This window comes from Mobula hypostoma, chromosome 6 (genome assembly GCF_963921235.1).
Source record: "Mobula hypostoma chromosome 6, sMobHyp1.1, whole genome shotgun sequence".
NCBI lineage: Eukaryota > Metazoa > Chordata > Chondrichthyes > Myliobatiformes > Myliobatidae > Mobula > Mobula hypostoma.
The window spans coordinates 66,505,932-66,523,418 of NC_086102.1; the positions used below are offsets into that span (position 1 = coordinate 66,505,932).

The 17,487-nt window shown below is 41.6% G+C and overlaps 1 protein-coding gene across 9 annotated transcripts in view; it reads right to left on the reverse strand.

The window, feature by feature from the left end:
• Nucleotides 1-17,487, reverse strand: part of dmd (dystrophin) — a 1,998,855-nt gene that overhangs the window by 1,252,280 nt on the left and 729,088 nt on the right. For all 9 annotated transcript variants that reach the window (XM_063050913.1, XM_063050911.1, XM_063050907.1 and 6 more), the window contains exons 13-15: nucleotides 16,761-16,862; nucleotides 15,216-15,323; nucleotides 1,020-1,199 (exon numbers count right to left, since the gene is read on the reverse strand). In XM_063050913.1, the coding sequence (XP_062906983.1) occupies nucleotides 1,020-1,199; nucleotides 15,216-15,323; nucleotides 16,761-16,862 (390 nt within the window). The remainder of the gene's footprint in view (nucleotides 1-1,019; nucleotides 1,200-15,215; nucleotides 15,324-16,760; nucleotides 16,863-17,487) is intronic.

The following is a 17,487-nucleotide window of genomic DNA, read 5'->3' on the forward strand; positions in this document are numbered from 1 at the left end:
TGCACCAGGAATCGAAATAACCTGAGCTGCAAGGAAACTACTTCAAATACATAGTGTGACAAGAATACACATAAAAATTAAGATGCTTGCTGGCCTGGGTTAGCATCAGTGACATCAGCAAGTGGTCTGCCACCTGCCCTCAGGGGAAGGAGAGATAAGGAACAATGGAGCAGCGTCTGGAGATGTGTAATGAAGGGACGGGGGAGAGAGAGCTGTCTGGAGCGGCTCCCCCCTTTGAACCTTGAACTGTTTGAAGTGATGGACAGGCGATACCCCAGCAGGGGGATAAAAAGGGACCGGTTCGCTAAGGCAGGACACACACGCCACCCGAGGTAACGAGACCCTGGAAGCGGTACGCCTCTCACGAGTGGGTGAGGAGTACCAGACAACGGCCAGGGTGGAAAGGTACGATCAGCGGGAACCCAGTGTGTGTCCGCCCTTGCCTGGGTGCCGGGTTCACTGCAGAGGATCGACCGCACCTGGAGGAGGGGTCACAGTCGGTGATCTCAGGTGACATCACCAAGGACCCGCCCAAAAGCTGCTTGTGAGCCATCTCGCCGGTCTGTGAGTGAAGCCGTGTCTGAATGATCAGTTGTTCCTGTTCCCTCTCTCTCTCCCCCCACGTTGACCATCGCCATGGCAACGATTACTGCGAACTGAACTACTAACTGGACTGAACTTTGAGTCACTTTGAAATTTGGTCATTTACCCCAAGACAACGATAGAGCTTGATTGATGCTGTTATCTTAATTCTGTGCACATGTGTGTTTATCATCGCTGAACTGTTGCATTTATTATCCTTTCGATTACTGTGTTGCTTGTTTCTTTAATAAAACTTTCTTAGTTCTAGTACTCCAGACTCCAACTGAGTGATCCATTTCTGCTGGTTTGGCAACCCAGTTACGGGGTACGTAACAATAGTAAGATGGAAGCTAGTCTAGTTTCATGATCCACACTTGTTGAACAACAGCAAAAAATATACTTAATGAATATATGGTTATTAAATATTGATAACATACCTCCTTCGAACCATTCTCCAGTTTCTGTACAAGATCATCCCAGCGTTGAGCCAGTTCATCAAGCCTTGCCTTAATCTTCTGAGCCACAGCTTTGTTGTGTAGAGAGGCAAGAAGATCCTGACTGAGGGCACAAAGCTTGTCCATTGTCTGCCGTTTCTGCTCCAGCTCTCCTTTTAGCATCTGGTGATTATGAAAAGAAAGCAACTGAAAAAGGCAGTTAACAAATAAATAGATCAGAGGTACACTAATGTACAAGCAGTTGAAATACTGCATTTCTCTCATTCCCAGGAATAAATCAGGAATAAAGAAGAATTTCTCCAGTAGCCTTTCATCCCTCACAAAGCATAAATAATTCGATAAAGTTAATATGCAAATATTTCACTGAACTATCTATCCTTATTTCAGTTGAGAGTTAATAACTTTTATATAAAAAAAATTCAGTACCTCCTATACATAATAAGCTGGTGACTGACTGTATACCCATGGTCTTCTGTTGCTACAGTCCATCCACTTCAAGGTTTGGTATGTTGTGCATTCAGTGATGCTCTTCTGCACACCATTGTTGTACACATGGTCATTTGAGTTACTGTCGTCTTCCTGTCAGCTTGAAGCATGCTCCTCTGACAACTCTCATTAATGAGGCATTTTCACCCACAGAACTGCCACTCACTGGATGTTCCTTTTCCACCATTCACTGTTGTGAAAATCCCAGGAGATACTCAAACAATCCTGCCTGGCACCAACAATTACTCCATGGTCAAAGTTACTTACATCAAATTTCTTCCTCATTCTGGTCTGATTCCCTTGACCATGTCTACATGCTTTTATGCATTGAATTACTGCACATATTTGATGGATTAGATATTTGCATTAACAAGCAGGTGTAATGGTGTACTTAAAGTGTCACTGACTGTATTTATGTACACCTTGATAGTATTCCAAATGTTTGGCCAACTTATTTCCATCTTTCAGGGTATGTAACTGTCAGTTTACATGTTAAGCAAGCACATGGTACCTCACATTGTCAAATATCTCTGCTGAAGTAAATGGGATCTACAAAACTGACTGCTCAGATGTAGTCAAAGCTTGGCAACTCTCCTTCTAATTCTCTCAAAGTTTTGAACCACTGCCAGTGCACACCCCCATGAGATATATGCTTCACCCAAGGTCCACTGATTCATGGCACATTAACAGGTTTAAGGCTCTGCATGTGACCATGTCATTCTCTGCAAATCATTTTGTGATCTCAGATCACCAGAATAGTAACACAATAAAAAGAGGGAAGGAGAGAAAGTGTGAAGATAACTCCATATTTAAGGAAATGTAATGAGAAAGGTGGAAAGAGAAAACTGAGAGCTACAGTACATAGGAAGCTGGTTGGGATTTGATCAGAGGTGAGAGAAGAGTGCAGATAATGGAAGTTCTGTGAGGAAAGGAAGAAGATGGAATTATAGCCACTTGGAGGTCAGTAACTTTAGAGTGAAGTTGAGAAGTATTTATTAGGAACAGCAGGAATAAAATCTCCACAGATTCAAGATTTCTACTGATTTGAGAATATCTTAACTGATTGAGCTTTAGAATTTTTCAGTCAAATGAAGTTTAATGCAGCCTTGCTTCATCAACATATGCTACTGATCCAGATGGATGCCTTCTTACTTTGTCTGATTTATTAGGGAACTAAAAGCAAGAAAAGACCACATAATTGCAAATAAAGTGAAAGATATCAATTGTCATCTTCTCCAGAAAGGTGTCAAATAGAGACAACAGTAAATAACATTACTTAATTTGTGAGAGATGAAGATGTTTTCATTGAGCTCCATGCTCGATGAAACAGAGATATCCATATGTGCTTATAAACTTAATATGCAGTATGTAAATTGCCTTATCATTATCACAGGTTCAGTGAAAATTTTGTCTGGCATACCATTCATACAGATCAATTCATTACAACTGTGCACTGAGCCAGCAAAGGTAAAAACAATAACAGTGTAAAAAATAGTGTTACAACCAGAGAGAACATGCAGCACAGGTGAACAATAAGGTGGAAGGTCATAATGACATTGATTGTGAAGTTAAAAGTTTGTTTTCTCAGACAAGGGAACCTTGTTCGATAACAAACAGTGTGATAGAAGCTGTTTTTAAATCTGGTCCTTACACGCTATCTTATGGGAGGTGGAGGTGGGAGGAGAGAATACCCAGTGTGGGTGCAGTCTTTGAACAGGTTGGCTGCTATACTGAGACAGTGAGAGGTGAAGACAGAGCCCACGGTGGGGTGGCTGTTGTTTGTGATGTGTTGAGCTGTGTCCATAATCCTCTGCAGTTTTTTGAAGGCACAGGCAGAGTAGGTGCATCTGGATGGGATCCTTTCAATGGTGCATCAACAAAAGTTGGTGAAGGTCAATAGGGTCTCACGCCAAACTTATTTAGCTTCTAAGCAAGTAGAGGGACTGGTGTGCCTTCTTGGCAATGACATCTATGCGGTTGGACTAGGAAACACTATTGGTGACAATCATTCCTCGGAACTTGAAGTTCTCAACCTTGGCAACATTGATGCAGATAACAGGATGTGCATCGCCACCTCCCTGAGGTGAATTACCAGATCTTTAGTTTTACTGCCATTGAGGGAAAGGTTGCTGTCATGATATCCTGTCACTAGGCTCTCCATATCCTTTCTGTACTCTGACTCATCATTATCTAAAATAGCACCCACTACAGCGGTATCATCTGCAAACAGATGTTAGAACAGAATCTGGCCACACAGTTGTGACTGTATAGGGAGTAGAATGAGTTACTGGGGAAGTAGTGTTGTGGAGGGTAATCATAGCAGAAGTGTTGACCATTATCATTACTGATTGTGATCTGTTGGTCTGGAAGTCAAAGACCCAGTTGCAAAGGGAGGTGTTGAGTCCCAGGTCTCAGAGTTCAGAGATAAGTTTGCTTAGAATTACTGTATTGAAGGAAGACCTGTAGTCAATAAACAATGGTCTAACACAGGTGTCATTACTGTCCAGATGCTCAAGAGATGAGTATTGGGCCAGGGAGATGGTGCCTGATGCATACCTGTTTTGGCAGTAGGCAAATTGCACTAGGTCGAGGTTGTCTGGGAGGCTGGAGTTAACATCTGCCATGACAAGCATCTCTAAGCACTTCATGATGGTGAACGTCAGAACCACCAAGCAGTGATTAAAGCATGTTACATTGTTTTTCTTAGATACCAGGATGACAGTGGTCTCCTGAAAGTTAAGTGGGAACCTCAGAACACCACAACCAGCTGATCTGAGCAGGATCGAAGACACAGCGAGGGACACGATCCAGGCCAGATTCTTTCCGCAGATTCACCATATGGAAGACTGACATGACGTCAGCAACTGTGACTGTGTGTTCAGGTGTACTGGAGGTTCTTTAGGTGGTTGATGACATTCCTATCCCCTTAGGTTCAAAATGAGCATAAAATGTGTTAAACTCATTGAGAAGGTATGTGCCGTTTTCAGCAACCATGCCCGACTTTGATTTGGAGCCCATTATAGCATGTAAGCTAGGCCACAACTGACGGTTCAGCAGGGATTTGATCTCTTGACATTCCTAATGGCTTTATGAAGATTGTATAAGAATTTCTTGTACAGTTTAGGGCCACCGGATTTGAGTGCCACAGTCCTAGACTTCACTAGGGAGTAGATGTTCTGGTTCATCCATGGGTTCCAATTTGTAAACATTTAGATTGTCCTTGTATGTTGCTCATAAAATGATTTTGTTGCATAGGGAGGGAAGTTGTAGATCAGGTAATCATTTTGAAGAATGCCTTCATTGGCCTGCTATCCAGGCTCAGATACACTTATTTTAATTCTCTTCCCCAGCTTGACTTCAGGTTTCAAATGATAACTGCAGCTTTCATTTAGTTCCGATAACAAAATCAGTACGTCAGTACATCAGTTAAAAATTACATTACTCAGTTGTGTTTAAAGGCCACAGAGCCGAAATGCTCATCCTGCAGCTCTCTTAAGAAGGTGCACCTGATCTGCTAAGTATTTGTGGTAGGTTTTGTATTTAGTTTTTGCATTGTTCAGGAGGAACATCACCACTCAACCACTTATTTTAAAGTTCGATACTTGGCAGGAGGGTATCAAACCCATTATATCTCTTAGAAGTTTTCCATTTGCAGTTAGAAGTCAGGGACCCTGGCTGGCTTTACACCTCCAGGCAGAACAGTGTTAAATGAATTTAGAAGTGCACTGTAGGACAAAAAAAAATTTGAAAGGTTAATGGATACTATTTTTCATCACAAAAGGGCTGGAATAGAAACATAGAAACATAGAAAATAGGTGCAGGAGTAGGCCATTCGGCCCTTCGAGACTGCACCGCCATTTATTATGATCATGGCTGATCATCCAACTCAGAACCCCGCCCCAGCCTTCCCTCCATACCCCCTGACCCCTGTAGCCACAAGGGCCATATCTAACTCCCTCTTAAACATAGCCAATGAACTGGCCTCAACTGTTTCCTGTGGCAGAGAATTCCACAGATTCACCACTCTCTGTGTGAAGAAGTTTTTCCTAATCTCGGTCCTAAAAGGCTTCCCCTCTATCCTCAAACTGTGGCCCCTCGTTCTGGACTTCCCCAACATCGGGAACAATCTTCCTGCATCTAGCCTGTCCAATCCCTTTAGGATCTTATACGTTTCAATCAGATCCCCCCTCAATCTTCTAAATTCCAACAAGTACAAGCCCAGTTCATCCAGTCTTTCTTCATATGAAAGTCCTGCCATCCCAGGAATCAATCTGGTGAACCTTCTTTGTACTCCCTCTATGGCAAAGATGTCTTTCCTCAGATTAGGGGACCAAAACTGCACACAATACTCCAGGTGTGGTCTCACCAAGGCCTTGTACAACTGCAGTAGTACCTCCCTGCTCCTGTACTCGAATCCTCTCGCTATAAATGCCAGCATACCATTCGCCTTTTTCACCGCCTGCTGTACCTGCATGCCCACTTTCAATGACTGGTGTATAATGACACCCAGGTCTCGTTGCACCTCCCCTTTTCCTAATCGGCCACCATTCAGATAATAATCTGTTTTCCTATTTTTGCCACCAAAGTGGATAACTTCACATTTATCCACATTAAATTGCATCTGCCATGAGTTTGCCCACTCACCCAACCTATCCAAGTCACCCTGCATCCTCTTAGCATCCTCCTCACTGCTAACACTGCCACCCAGCTTCGTGTCATCCGCAAACTTGGAGATGCTGCATTTAATTCCCTCATCCAAGTCATTAATATATATTGTAAACAACTCGGGTCCCAGCACTGAGCCTTGCGGTACCCCACTAGTCACCGCCTGCCATTCTGAAAAGGTCCCGTTTATTCCCACTCTTTGCTTCCTGTCTGCTAACCAATTCTCCACCCACACCAATACCTTACCCCCAATACCGTGTGTTTTAAGTTTGCACACTAATCTCCTGTGTGGGACCTTGTCAAAAGCCTTTTGAAAATCCAAATATACCACATCCACTGGTTCTCCCCTATCCACTCTACTAGTTACATCCTCAAAAAATTCTATGAGATTCGTCAGACAGGATTTTCCTTTCACAAATCCATGCTGACTTTGTCCGATGATTTCACCGCTTTCCAAATGTGCTGTTATCACATCCTTGATAACTGACTCCAGCAGTTTCCCCACCACCGACATTAGGCTAACCGGTCTATAATTCCCCGGTTTCTCTCTCCCTCCTTTTTTAAAAAGTGGGGTTACATTAGCCACCCTCCAATCCTCAGGAACTAGTCCAGAATCTAACGAGTTTTGAAAAATTATCACTAATGCATCCACTATTTCTTGGGCTACTTCCTTAAGCACTTTAGGATGCAGACCATCTGGCCCTGGGGATTTATCTGCCTTCAATCCCTTCAACTTACCTAACACCACTTCCCTACTAACATGTATTTCACTCAGTTCCTCCATCTCACTGGACCCTCTGTCCCTTACTATTTCTGGAAGATTATTTATGTCCTCCTTAGTGAAGACAGAACCAAAGTAATTATTCAATTGGTCTGCCATGTCCTTGCTCCCCATAATCAATTCACCTGTTTCTGTCTGCAGGGGACCTACATTTGTCTTTACCAGTCTTTTCCTTTTTACATATCTATAAAAGCTTTTACAGTCCGTTTTTATGTTCTCTGCCAGTTTTCTCTCATAATCTTTTTTCCCCTTCCTAATTAAGCCCTTTGTCCTGAATGTAAATGACAGAGAGTACAAAACTCCATTAAGATTGCATCTGGAATACTATGTTCAGATCTGGATGATCGTCTCAGGACACGTCCACACTAGACTGGATAAATCCATAACCAAAGCTTTTTCTCTTCGGTTTTACCCTCCGTCCACAATGAAACAGCATTTTCCTCCCCGAAGAACGGAGCTTTTCTAAAATGCTCTCCAGAGTGTGTAAATCTGAAAAAGCCGGTTGGGCGGTGTAGTGTGTACGGGGTAACCAGAGTTTTTTTAAAAACGCTGTCATGACGTGCCAGAACAGATGGTGGCGGCAGCACGACATTTCTTTGTTTTCTTGAATGCAGCCTCCAACGCCACAACAACAATGGCCGACGGCTTCATGCGTGTGTTGTTTACTTTATTGTCTACATTAATAGCTGCTTTTTCCAGCAATGGTTTTCTCTGTATTCCTCAAGGACGTTGTTGAAAGCTTTCTTTCGCTGTTGTTGTAGGTACTCTAGTTTTTGACCAATGGAAATGGCACAACGCTGCCATGGAAACCGAAATAGTATACTGTTTCCACTTCGCTTGTTTTCTGTAGATGTGTCCTGCGCATGCCCAGTAGGAGGAGATTCGTCCAAATACCCGTTTTAATGTGGATGAAGCTATTTTCAAAAACACCTCGTGTGGATGCTTATTGTTTTCAGACGAAACCGGCATTTTCAAAATTATCTGGTCAAGTGTGGACATAGAGTCAGTTTTGAAACAGTGCAGTGCCACTGTGGTTAAAAGATTAAATTAAGAAGACAGGGTGCACAGTTCTATTCCATTGACTATAAAAGAAAAAGTAATGATTTCATTGCTGTATTTAAAGAACTTGAATGATAGGAGAGGAAGGGGGAGGGGGTGGGTGGAGAGTGGGGGGGCCACGAGTTGGGGGACAACGTGAGTCAGGGGGGTGGCCTGGGGGGGCCACGTGTTGGGTGGTGTGTGGGGGGGGCGGAAGGGGAGGGGTGGTGAGTGGGTTCAAGTGGGGAGGGGAGGGAGTGAGGGGGAGGGAGAGAGAAAGAAATGCTATCAACTGGTAGAGTGAGAATCCAAAATTAGCAGGTGTAATTATAGAAATAAAATAGACTGCTGAAGGGCAATGTCAAGAAACTCTCCTTCACATAAAGGGTGGTGAGAATCATATCTGTTCCTAGAAATAAGATGTTTCCTTTCCTTTGGATGTTAGTCCTTTGATCAACATCTTTGACATTTTAAGATTTAAAAAATTATAACAATAAAATAACAGTAACAATAAAATTATGAGAAGTTGTACATTTCCTGGAACAATGTGATGTTTTTGAATACACTTCTTGTGTAGTTGTTTCACTTCTTTATATAAAAAACAAGTTTTTCAACCAACTAGTAATTATTTTGATGAATGATTTTGCAAATCCATAAGAAAAACACATTTGCTCAGAATGGATCATAATCTGACTCATTTATTTGTAATGAGTTTTCTTTTACATATTAGCATTTATAGGGTTGAAATGTAGGGTACTGAGGGAAAAAAAAGGACCAACATTGAGGTGGATTCTATTCTGCAAAATAGCTTATTGCAGGAGACTCATCATTGCTAATCATTTGAATATAATGGGGAAAAGCCAATTAGATCCTTTTGTGTTGTTGATTATGATGGTAAATGAGTCACTCAAGCAAGCAGCATTTTGAAAAACAATTAAAAGATTTCACTCCAGTCTCATTTGGTGTCTTTGTCCTGGGTAAAACAAGAGAATAGAGCACATCTCAGAATATCCCTCAACTGTACCACTGTTCGTCACCGAATAATGCTCTCACTGGGCACTGGAAATTACTGATGAACTGGATGGTGTTGATGAAAAATTATCTTCACTTCTCTGTATTGGAGTCCAGAGAGAACAACAATGGCAAATGTATTGGTGAGAATACGTTTTTCCATTTGTTCAGCTGAAGTTTCTTGCTTTTGGCTTACATTTTGCCAAAGTAGTAACTGTTGTGTGTAGTAACTGAATGTTGTGTGATTATAACTTAAGGCCAATTTATACTTGTGCGTCAAATCGACACCGTAGGTACAGCGTAGCTGCATACCCTACACCATACCCTACCCCCTAGCCTGACGCGCACCTCCCCAAAAATGTAACTACGTGTTGCGGCTACGCAGACCGCAACAACTGTGATTGGTCCGCTTGGTAGCATAGCATTCCCTCCTACGTTGCAATAGCTTCCCATTGGGCCACTGAAGGGCAGGGAATGAACTCTGGCTGCAATGCTTTCCATAAAGCTTTATAGACCTGCGAAATTATGGAGGACTCTGTGCTTGACGCCAGTTTGTAGCTAGCTGCTACAGCCTGTTGACTTCCACCTGAAGCTAAAACTCAAATGGTGATTGCCAGTCTCTGAGTATACTGTGTGTACACTGATGCAAAATAAATGGTTGGAGATGATGAAGCAAATCGTCAAAACTATCTGCTGACATCCGAAAATATTTGAAATGCATTTCCTCGTCCATGTCTCTCAGTTGCCGGACGAGCACAGAAAATTCACCCTCTTTCAGTTTCAGCTGCCATTGTTTGAAGTTTGAGTTTCTTCATGTTGAGTTTCAACACGAAGAAACTCAACACAATGGCGTAGAAACCCCACCGCCAACTAGCATTTTGGCGGTGAATTGCAGAGTGACGCAGACACACCAACGCATGAGTATAAATGCTCACAACGGTGTAGTCCACTTGCGTAGGCTACGGCGTAAGCTAGTAAGCACAAGTATAAATCAGCCTTAACAATGCACTTTAACCAGCAGATACTTAGAACAGATAACCCATGAATTGTGTGGGCTTTCACAAGTCACCAATTTGTACAGTTTAGCTTTGCAAAATACATTTTATCCTTACTTTCTTAGCAACTTGAGTGAATTTGCCGAACTGCACACACACTACCTTCAATATCTGCCACATATTTATCAAGTAATCAGTGTATCAGCAGACACTAACAATTCAATTGCTAATGATAACCAAAGAATGTCTCTGCCCCAAAAAGAAAATAATAGTGGAGAATGTTAGCCATCAAATGTTAAATTGTTGCTCAATTGTCTAGTTTAAGATGGCACTGGTGAAACATAGTGACACCTTACTGGCAGCAAACAAAACTAGTAACTGAAACAGGATCTAGTACTTTCCCTGCGTATATGACAAATAAACTCTTCTCAGGCTTAGAGGTGGGCAGAGATTTTGATTTTAACCAACGTTTCGATGACAAACTCTGTTATCTTCTTCAGGGATGATGCTTGGGCATATCTAGTTGGATGGTATTTATACCCCCGTATTCCATCCCTCCTGATTAGTTAGGCCTCATCCAATCAGATTTCTGCTCTCCCTCCTTGCTTACGATCAAATTCCAGTTCTTACTAAGAGCGAGACTTTCATCTTTGTTAAGTATTTTTTTCCTCAATTTTTATTTGAATTGATTCCTTTACCCAAAAGCCATTGGTGTGGTACAGTAATTTTGTGTTGAAGTCAATCCTATGGCCATTGCAAATGCAGTGTTCTGCTACTGCCAATTTCTCCAGGTAACCCAAATGGATACACCTCCTATGCTCCTTGATGCGTGTTTCCACTGTGTCCTCCATCTTGGCAATATACGTTACTCTGCGTTCACAGGGATCCTGTAAACACCAGCCAACCTGAGTCCCAGTTCATCTTTGACTTGCATAGGCCATGACTTCAGCTTTCTTATGGGTTTGTGGATAGTATTAATCCAGCATTTCTTCAGGATACCGGCAATCCTTCCAGAAACTGTGGAAATATAGGGAAGACAGGTGGTAGCAATGGGTTCCTCCTCTTTGTTAGGTTTCCTGGTTTCTCTGTCAGCTGTTTTAAGAACCCGATTGATTTCCTTCACCTTGTAGCAATTCTGTAGGTGCATCATGTGCAATCAACTTATTTCCTTGGGGAGACTCTCTGGGTCTGAAATAGTTTTCACATGGTTAATCAAAGTAGAAAGAACTGCTCTACATTGGGAGGGCATGAAGGTGGCCGTTATTGTTGAGGTACAAGTCCGTGTGAGTGAGTTTCCGATAGATGCCACATCCAAGGCCACCGTCAGGTTTGCATTGTAGTAGAACATCCAGGAACATGAGGGAACCATTCTTCTACATCTCCATCATAAATTGAATATCTGGATGTATACTGTTCAGATGGTCGTAGAACTGTTGGAGTATCTGGAGTCCGTGAGGCCTCACTACCAAAGTTGTCATCAACGCATCTGAAGCAGTATTTGGGGCGTATGGGCAATAAACTCAAGAGCCCTCTCCTCAAAGTTCTCCATGTAGAAATTAGCAATAGTCGGCAAGAAGAATGATCCTATGGGAACTCCGTCTGATTGTTCATAGTAACTTTCCTTACAGAGCAAGTAAGTCAATGTAAGAGTGTGTTCTAAAAAGGTTATCAGATTGCAGAAGGACAAAGCTGACCTTAATGGGAACTCTCATGAATGGTCAGTTTCGAAGTGGTGTCACTGTTCATGAGAGTTGCCAGGTTGGAAAAGTCAGCTACAGGCCAAATCAAGGTGGCTGGGCCCGGGCCCAAGAGCGTATCGAAGTGGCAGAGCCTGGTCCAAGAGTGAGGAACAAACCTACATTTGGCCAAGTTAAGTGACAGAACAGATTGAAAAGGTCAGGTGTTGGCGCTAGGGGTGAGGGACAGGCCAGTGTTCAGCTCGCTGCTCAGTGAGGTTTACTTGTCTCTGCGCAGAACTGAGGCTGTGGTCTGAAACTACCAGGCTCCGGGATTGGCTGCAGTGATGACTGGCTTCATGGTTGTGAACGTAGTTTTGTTCCGACATGCAGAAAGCCTCTTTGTTGAGAAAACAGCAAGTCTAACTATTCAAAAAGGTGTGGCAGACCTTCCTGGCTGCCAATCCATATTCTTTCTTCAGGTCAAATTCAGCAGAAAGTGCAAGCCATGTATTTGCTAAGGAAGAGCCAGCTCAAAGTTAAAAAGAAACAAGAATTTGCAGATGCTACAGTCTGGGGAAACAAACAAGATGCTGGAGGAACTCGAGATCAAGTGGTTAATTAGGTTGGCTATTTCCCCTCCACAATCTGATTCCTGATGCAGGGTCTCAAATCAAAATGTCAACAATCATACTTCCTAACCCACTGAATTCCTCCAGCAGTTTGTTTTTTTGCTTCAACTCAAAGTTAGGGAAACTGACTTCTTGACAAACTTGCTCCCTTTGAGGCTGAAGCATATACTGTAAACCACCATGATAAATCCTGATATCAGAGGTTGATGACGAAACTAAAATTCCTCAGAGTCCATGGCAGAACAAGAATGGATCAAAAGTGCTTCAAAGCAGCCTTTGAAATAGATCTCGTAACAAAAGAGGGAGAGAGAAGAAAGAGAAGTGTGATGAAAGGAGAACAAAGGCCAACCAGGTCCCCTTCTTTCATATCCACTCATGGATCAAGTAAGCCATTTGTAGAATTCTTTGAGACAAGCACATCAACCTATGGTACATCATCTGATATGATTCATTAACAGAAGGCAGTGAACGGACAGGGTCATTTCAGAGAAAAGACAGTGGTGACACTGATATGGCCATTCTCAGTCTTGAAAGTACATTATAAAAAAGCATTTAGAGACAAGTGAAAGAGCACTGTACACTGAGAACCTACAACATGGTTAAAGAACTGTATATTGTTTCAGTCATTGGCCTTCAGAAAGAATGAATTCACAGTTTAAGTGCAGAGCCTGTCAAGGTTGAATCTAATGAATCACTTCCTGAGGTAAAATCAAAGAAGTTCCAGTGTACAAGGGAAGAGGTTGCACCAGTGAGTGTGAGGAGAAAATTAATTATTAAATATAAAATACCAAATTTGTACTGATAAAGAAGTTGGAACATTACCTAAAACATTACAGGATTATAAAATAGTAAAATAACTGAAAACAGAATTAATAATAAAATCACTTCTGAAGAAGCAGCAAACATTTGCAAGAAGTCAACTGAAATGGCTGGATCAAGGACACACAGAAAAGTCGGAATGCAGCTGTGCTCCAATCTGGGTATGTCTAAGCACTCAAAGGATGACTGCTCTCACTTTCAGCAGATCAGGAATCTAACAGAAGTTTCCTTGATATTAACAGATGCTCCTTCGCATGCTTAAATTGTTAAACTACCTGCTGAAACTGTTAGCTTGTATTTTGACATGCTGTTTTACAGGGCCTAAAACCTGCATCAAACCAGGGAGTTTCTTTCCGAGCAGGTAAGTGATGATTTCTTTCTCAAACAGAGAGAATGGGTTGGTCATTTGCAAACATGCAGCAGCAGCACCATGGTGTGAGTGTGCAACACTGTCTTTGTGGTGTATACCATAAGAACATAGTTGCATAACACCTTTAATGCTGCAAAATAACAAATAGAAAAAATGATAAATTATTAAAAAAAGGACTAATTCAATTGGCAGCATCATTACATTTGAGGATGTGCAGAAGTCTGGTGTTGGAGGAACAAGAATCCCAGAGGGCTAGTGAGCTTGAAGATTACAGAAAACAAGGCAGAAGTGACAACACAGGGTTCTGAGAAAAGTTGTATAGGTTCCAAAATTAGGGAGATGATTAACAGCAAAACAAGATGGGCCAAAGATTATGGTGGAAAATAGAATGATGCAAGCAGCAAGATTGAGGCTGCCTTCCTATTTGTGGGCCAGACAAGAGTGTAAAATAATGAAGAAGTGCTTTTTTCATGTTTCAACAACCTAAAACTGGAGAAATGAGCAAAGTAATTGAGCTGCAAACCAGAAGGTAGTGAGAATATATGTATATACATACACCAAACCTCAGCTTGGAGCCACATATACCACCAAGCTCTGGGTTCTTTTGAAGACCCTGACCTGAAGTTACATGCTGACTTCAGACCTTTGCAGGAATGGGATCCGCACTCAGGGTCTCATGACGGGCCATTATTTGATATACCAAGGACACGACTGAGAAGATTAGCTTTCCTTCGGAGTTTCGGGATTTCGTGGCTCTGGAGGCAGGCAGACTCGAGGTCAGTGCTTCTGCAGGAACCGGTGTGCGTGGGAGACGGAAGATCTAAGGCTGTGTCCCCACAGACCCGAGATCGTTGGGCACAGAGCTTGGAAAAAGCGACACAACAGACTTTTAACATCACAAATCAGCAAGTTGTTTGTTATGTCTCTCCTCTCGCTGTGAAACGGAGACACCCCCTTTTCCCTTATTAGGGAGAAAGAGAGAGCCTGTGGTATGTCGAATTACTAGGTGAACAAGTAGTCTTTGGGATACTGCAACTTTGTGTCTTTATTGATGCTTTGCTGCACACTTGAGTGCTCAATGGGGGGGGCGCCAATGCTTTGTTTTGCTGGGGGGGGGAACTATTGCTTTGCTGCTGCTTATGCATGGGAGGGGGGAGCTGGGGGGGGCTTTGAGGTTCTAACATTTAACTGTCATTCATTCTTTGGGGCACTCCTCTGTTTTCATGGATGGCTGCGAAGAAAAAGAATTTCAGGATGTATATTGCATACATATCTCTGATATTAAATGTACCTTTGAAACCTTGAAACCTTTGTACTCATCTAGGAACTGGACATTAGCTGAGTAGTCTAACCATTTTGAGTGGGTATAGGCTAGTAAAGATAGCACAGGCATTGGTGGAATGGAGCTGACTGTCATCAGTGGACAAAGCAACCTGAATGGAGGTATAAAATTGGACAGTAGATCTATCCTTAATGTATTATAAGAAAATGAATGATAAATTGGTTAAAAAACAACCATTGACAACAAACAACAATTGAGAATTTGTTTCTTCAATGACTAGAAAGCAACTTTCAGTGGTTTTGGTTGTCCAAACTGAAAGAAAAATTGACATAACCACTCAGTAAAATAACTTGTGGGTACTTGATACTATGATTATTAAACCATCGCTGAATGGAAGCATCTTTCAGTAATTATTGCACTCACCGCTAATTTCCTCAGATTAGTGAGCATCTCATTCTGATCTTCAAAACCAGATGTTTGAATCTTACTCACTGATTTTTCCTTCTCCGCCAACCATTTATCAAATAGGCACTGAGAGGAAGAATATTTGCATTAAAACATTGAAGAAGATGAACTAAAATAATCAATCATATGTGTTATTATTTGCCCAGATATCTTAGTGCCTAGTTCTCATATTTTTGTTATGAACACTTAACATGATCAATGTAAATGAAGAAATACAACCATTGTCCAATTAAGCAGTGCGGATGATTCAAGTTTCTACATTTAAGTTGTCACCTGCTAGCTTTCAAGGTACAACCAGCTGCTCAGAAGAGGTGACAAGCAAAGGTGAATCATACTGTTCAGAGGTTTTTATTTGCAGCCTTATAGCTGGAAACTAGAAAACTGATTTTGACAGCTAAGATTAGGAAGCAATGCTAAATAGTTATAAGTTACTTATGGTTTTGTTTATTTGTCCACAATGGAACACTAACAATGTCACAGACAAGAAAAAATGCAGTTTCTCCAAATACCATGAATTTACAACTTATTAGCATTGCTTTGCTATCAGTGTAAAAGCATACAGTATTATAAACTATAACTGTTTAACTTGCTTTTTCTACACACCTTTGAATATCCTTACACCTTTTACAGAGAATAGCTTGTTTTTTTATTTTTGTTTTGAACAAAGGGTAAAATATAAAATAGTTTACAATTAGCCAGCATTGTCACTACACCCATCTAAAAGATCTCAAAATAGTTCCATCTTCATTAAGGTCACCTGCCTATACACCAAGGTAGCACAAAATTCACTCAGATGCATGACCAGATCATCTGTTGAAATACATGGACTTGGAATTCTGGCCAGGATGACCATAGATTCCCATTCATCGTCACGTTGTGCCACAAGGATCTCTAATATTAGTCAATATCATTCTAAAATAGATATTGATTTCACTATTCTATGTTATAATCTACTCAGTAATCCTTCAAATCTCCTTCCACCAACCTGTATTTCTGTTAGAATCACCTGGAAGGAAACAAATAGTTTTAAGAATTCCTTGGATGCACTGAGGTACATTTGGGAAAGGAGAATAAATGAGCAACGAATATAAATAACAATACCAAAGCAACACACTCAACATGCCGGACAAACTCAGCAGGTCAGGCAGCATCTATGGAGAACAGTAAGCAGTTGACATTTCGGGCCAAGATCCTTCTGAGGAGGAAGGGGGAAGATGCCTGAATAAAAAGGTAGCGGGAGGGGAAGGAAGCTAGCTGGAAGGTGATTCATGAAGCCAGGTACGTGGGAAAGGTCAAGGGTTTGAGAGGAAGGAATCTGATAGGAGAGGAGAGTGGACAGTAGGAGAAAGGGAAGGAGGAGACGACCCAGGAGCAATTGCTGAATTATGGCTGGCTAGTGGTAGACCCAAATATAAAGATCAAATGGAATCATTCTGAAATACCAGTAATCCACTTCAGGATGAACGGAATTATATGTGATAAAGGTAATTGGTGGTGAGATACCTGTTCCTCAGTGAAATACTGCCATTTAAAAAGGATCTCTTGCAATAGGACCCAGCGTTCCTCAGTCCATTTACAAATGGCCGCCCATCTCTCTCCAAGAATCTGCAACACAAAAAAATTAAAACAAGATTTTGTTTACAGAAGGCTGACTCCACAGTTTCAAATTATTCCCACTTAAAACATCACTTTTCTTCAATTTTGCTCTGGTATTCTATAGGGATTCCCAACTTTGGCAGCAGTTTAGGGACGGAAGACACTCTGTCTTGATCAAGATTACAGCACAGGAAAACCGAATCTGACCCAGTAAACCATGCATTGCTTACAAGAACTTCTTTGATGTCACCTTTATCAGTTTATTGTTATCCAACAAAATTCTGTCTCTCATGTACTCTCATGGCTTATGCTTATAAGTTACCTCAACCAGTTTCTTTGATCAAAACAGGCTAGCATTTTCTGGTTAAAGTACTTCCTTATTATTTGATTCCTTGGTGACCATCTGATATTGAGAGTTTTGTAATTTCAATCTTCCTCACAAGTCAAAACATTTTTCTCTGTGTCTGTCATTCAAAATCTTCCACTTCATTTCCTCTTTCTGGTTAAAGTTCAACCCTTTCCTTCCTCCTAAGACAAAGGAGACCCTCATCATTTATCTCTTCATCATAGGTTCATCTTGCATTTCTGGTACTGTCCTTACAAATTATTTCTGCATTTACTCTGGAGTTTCTGC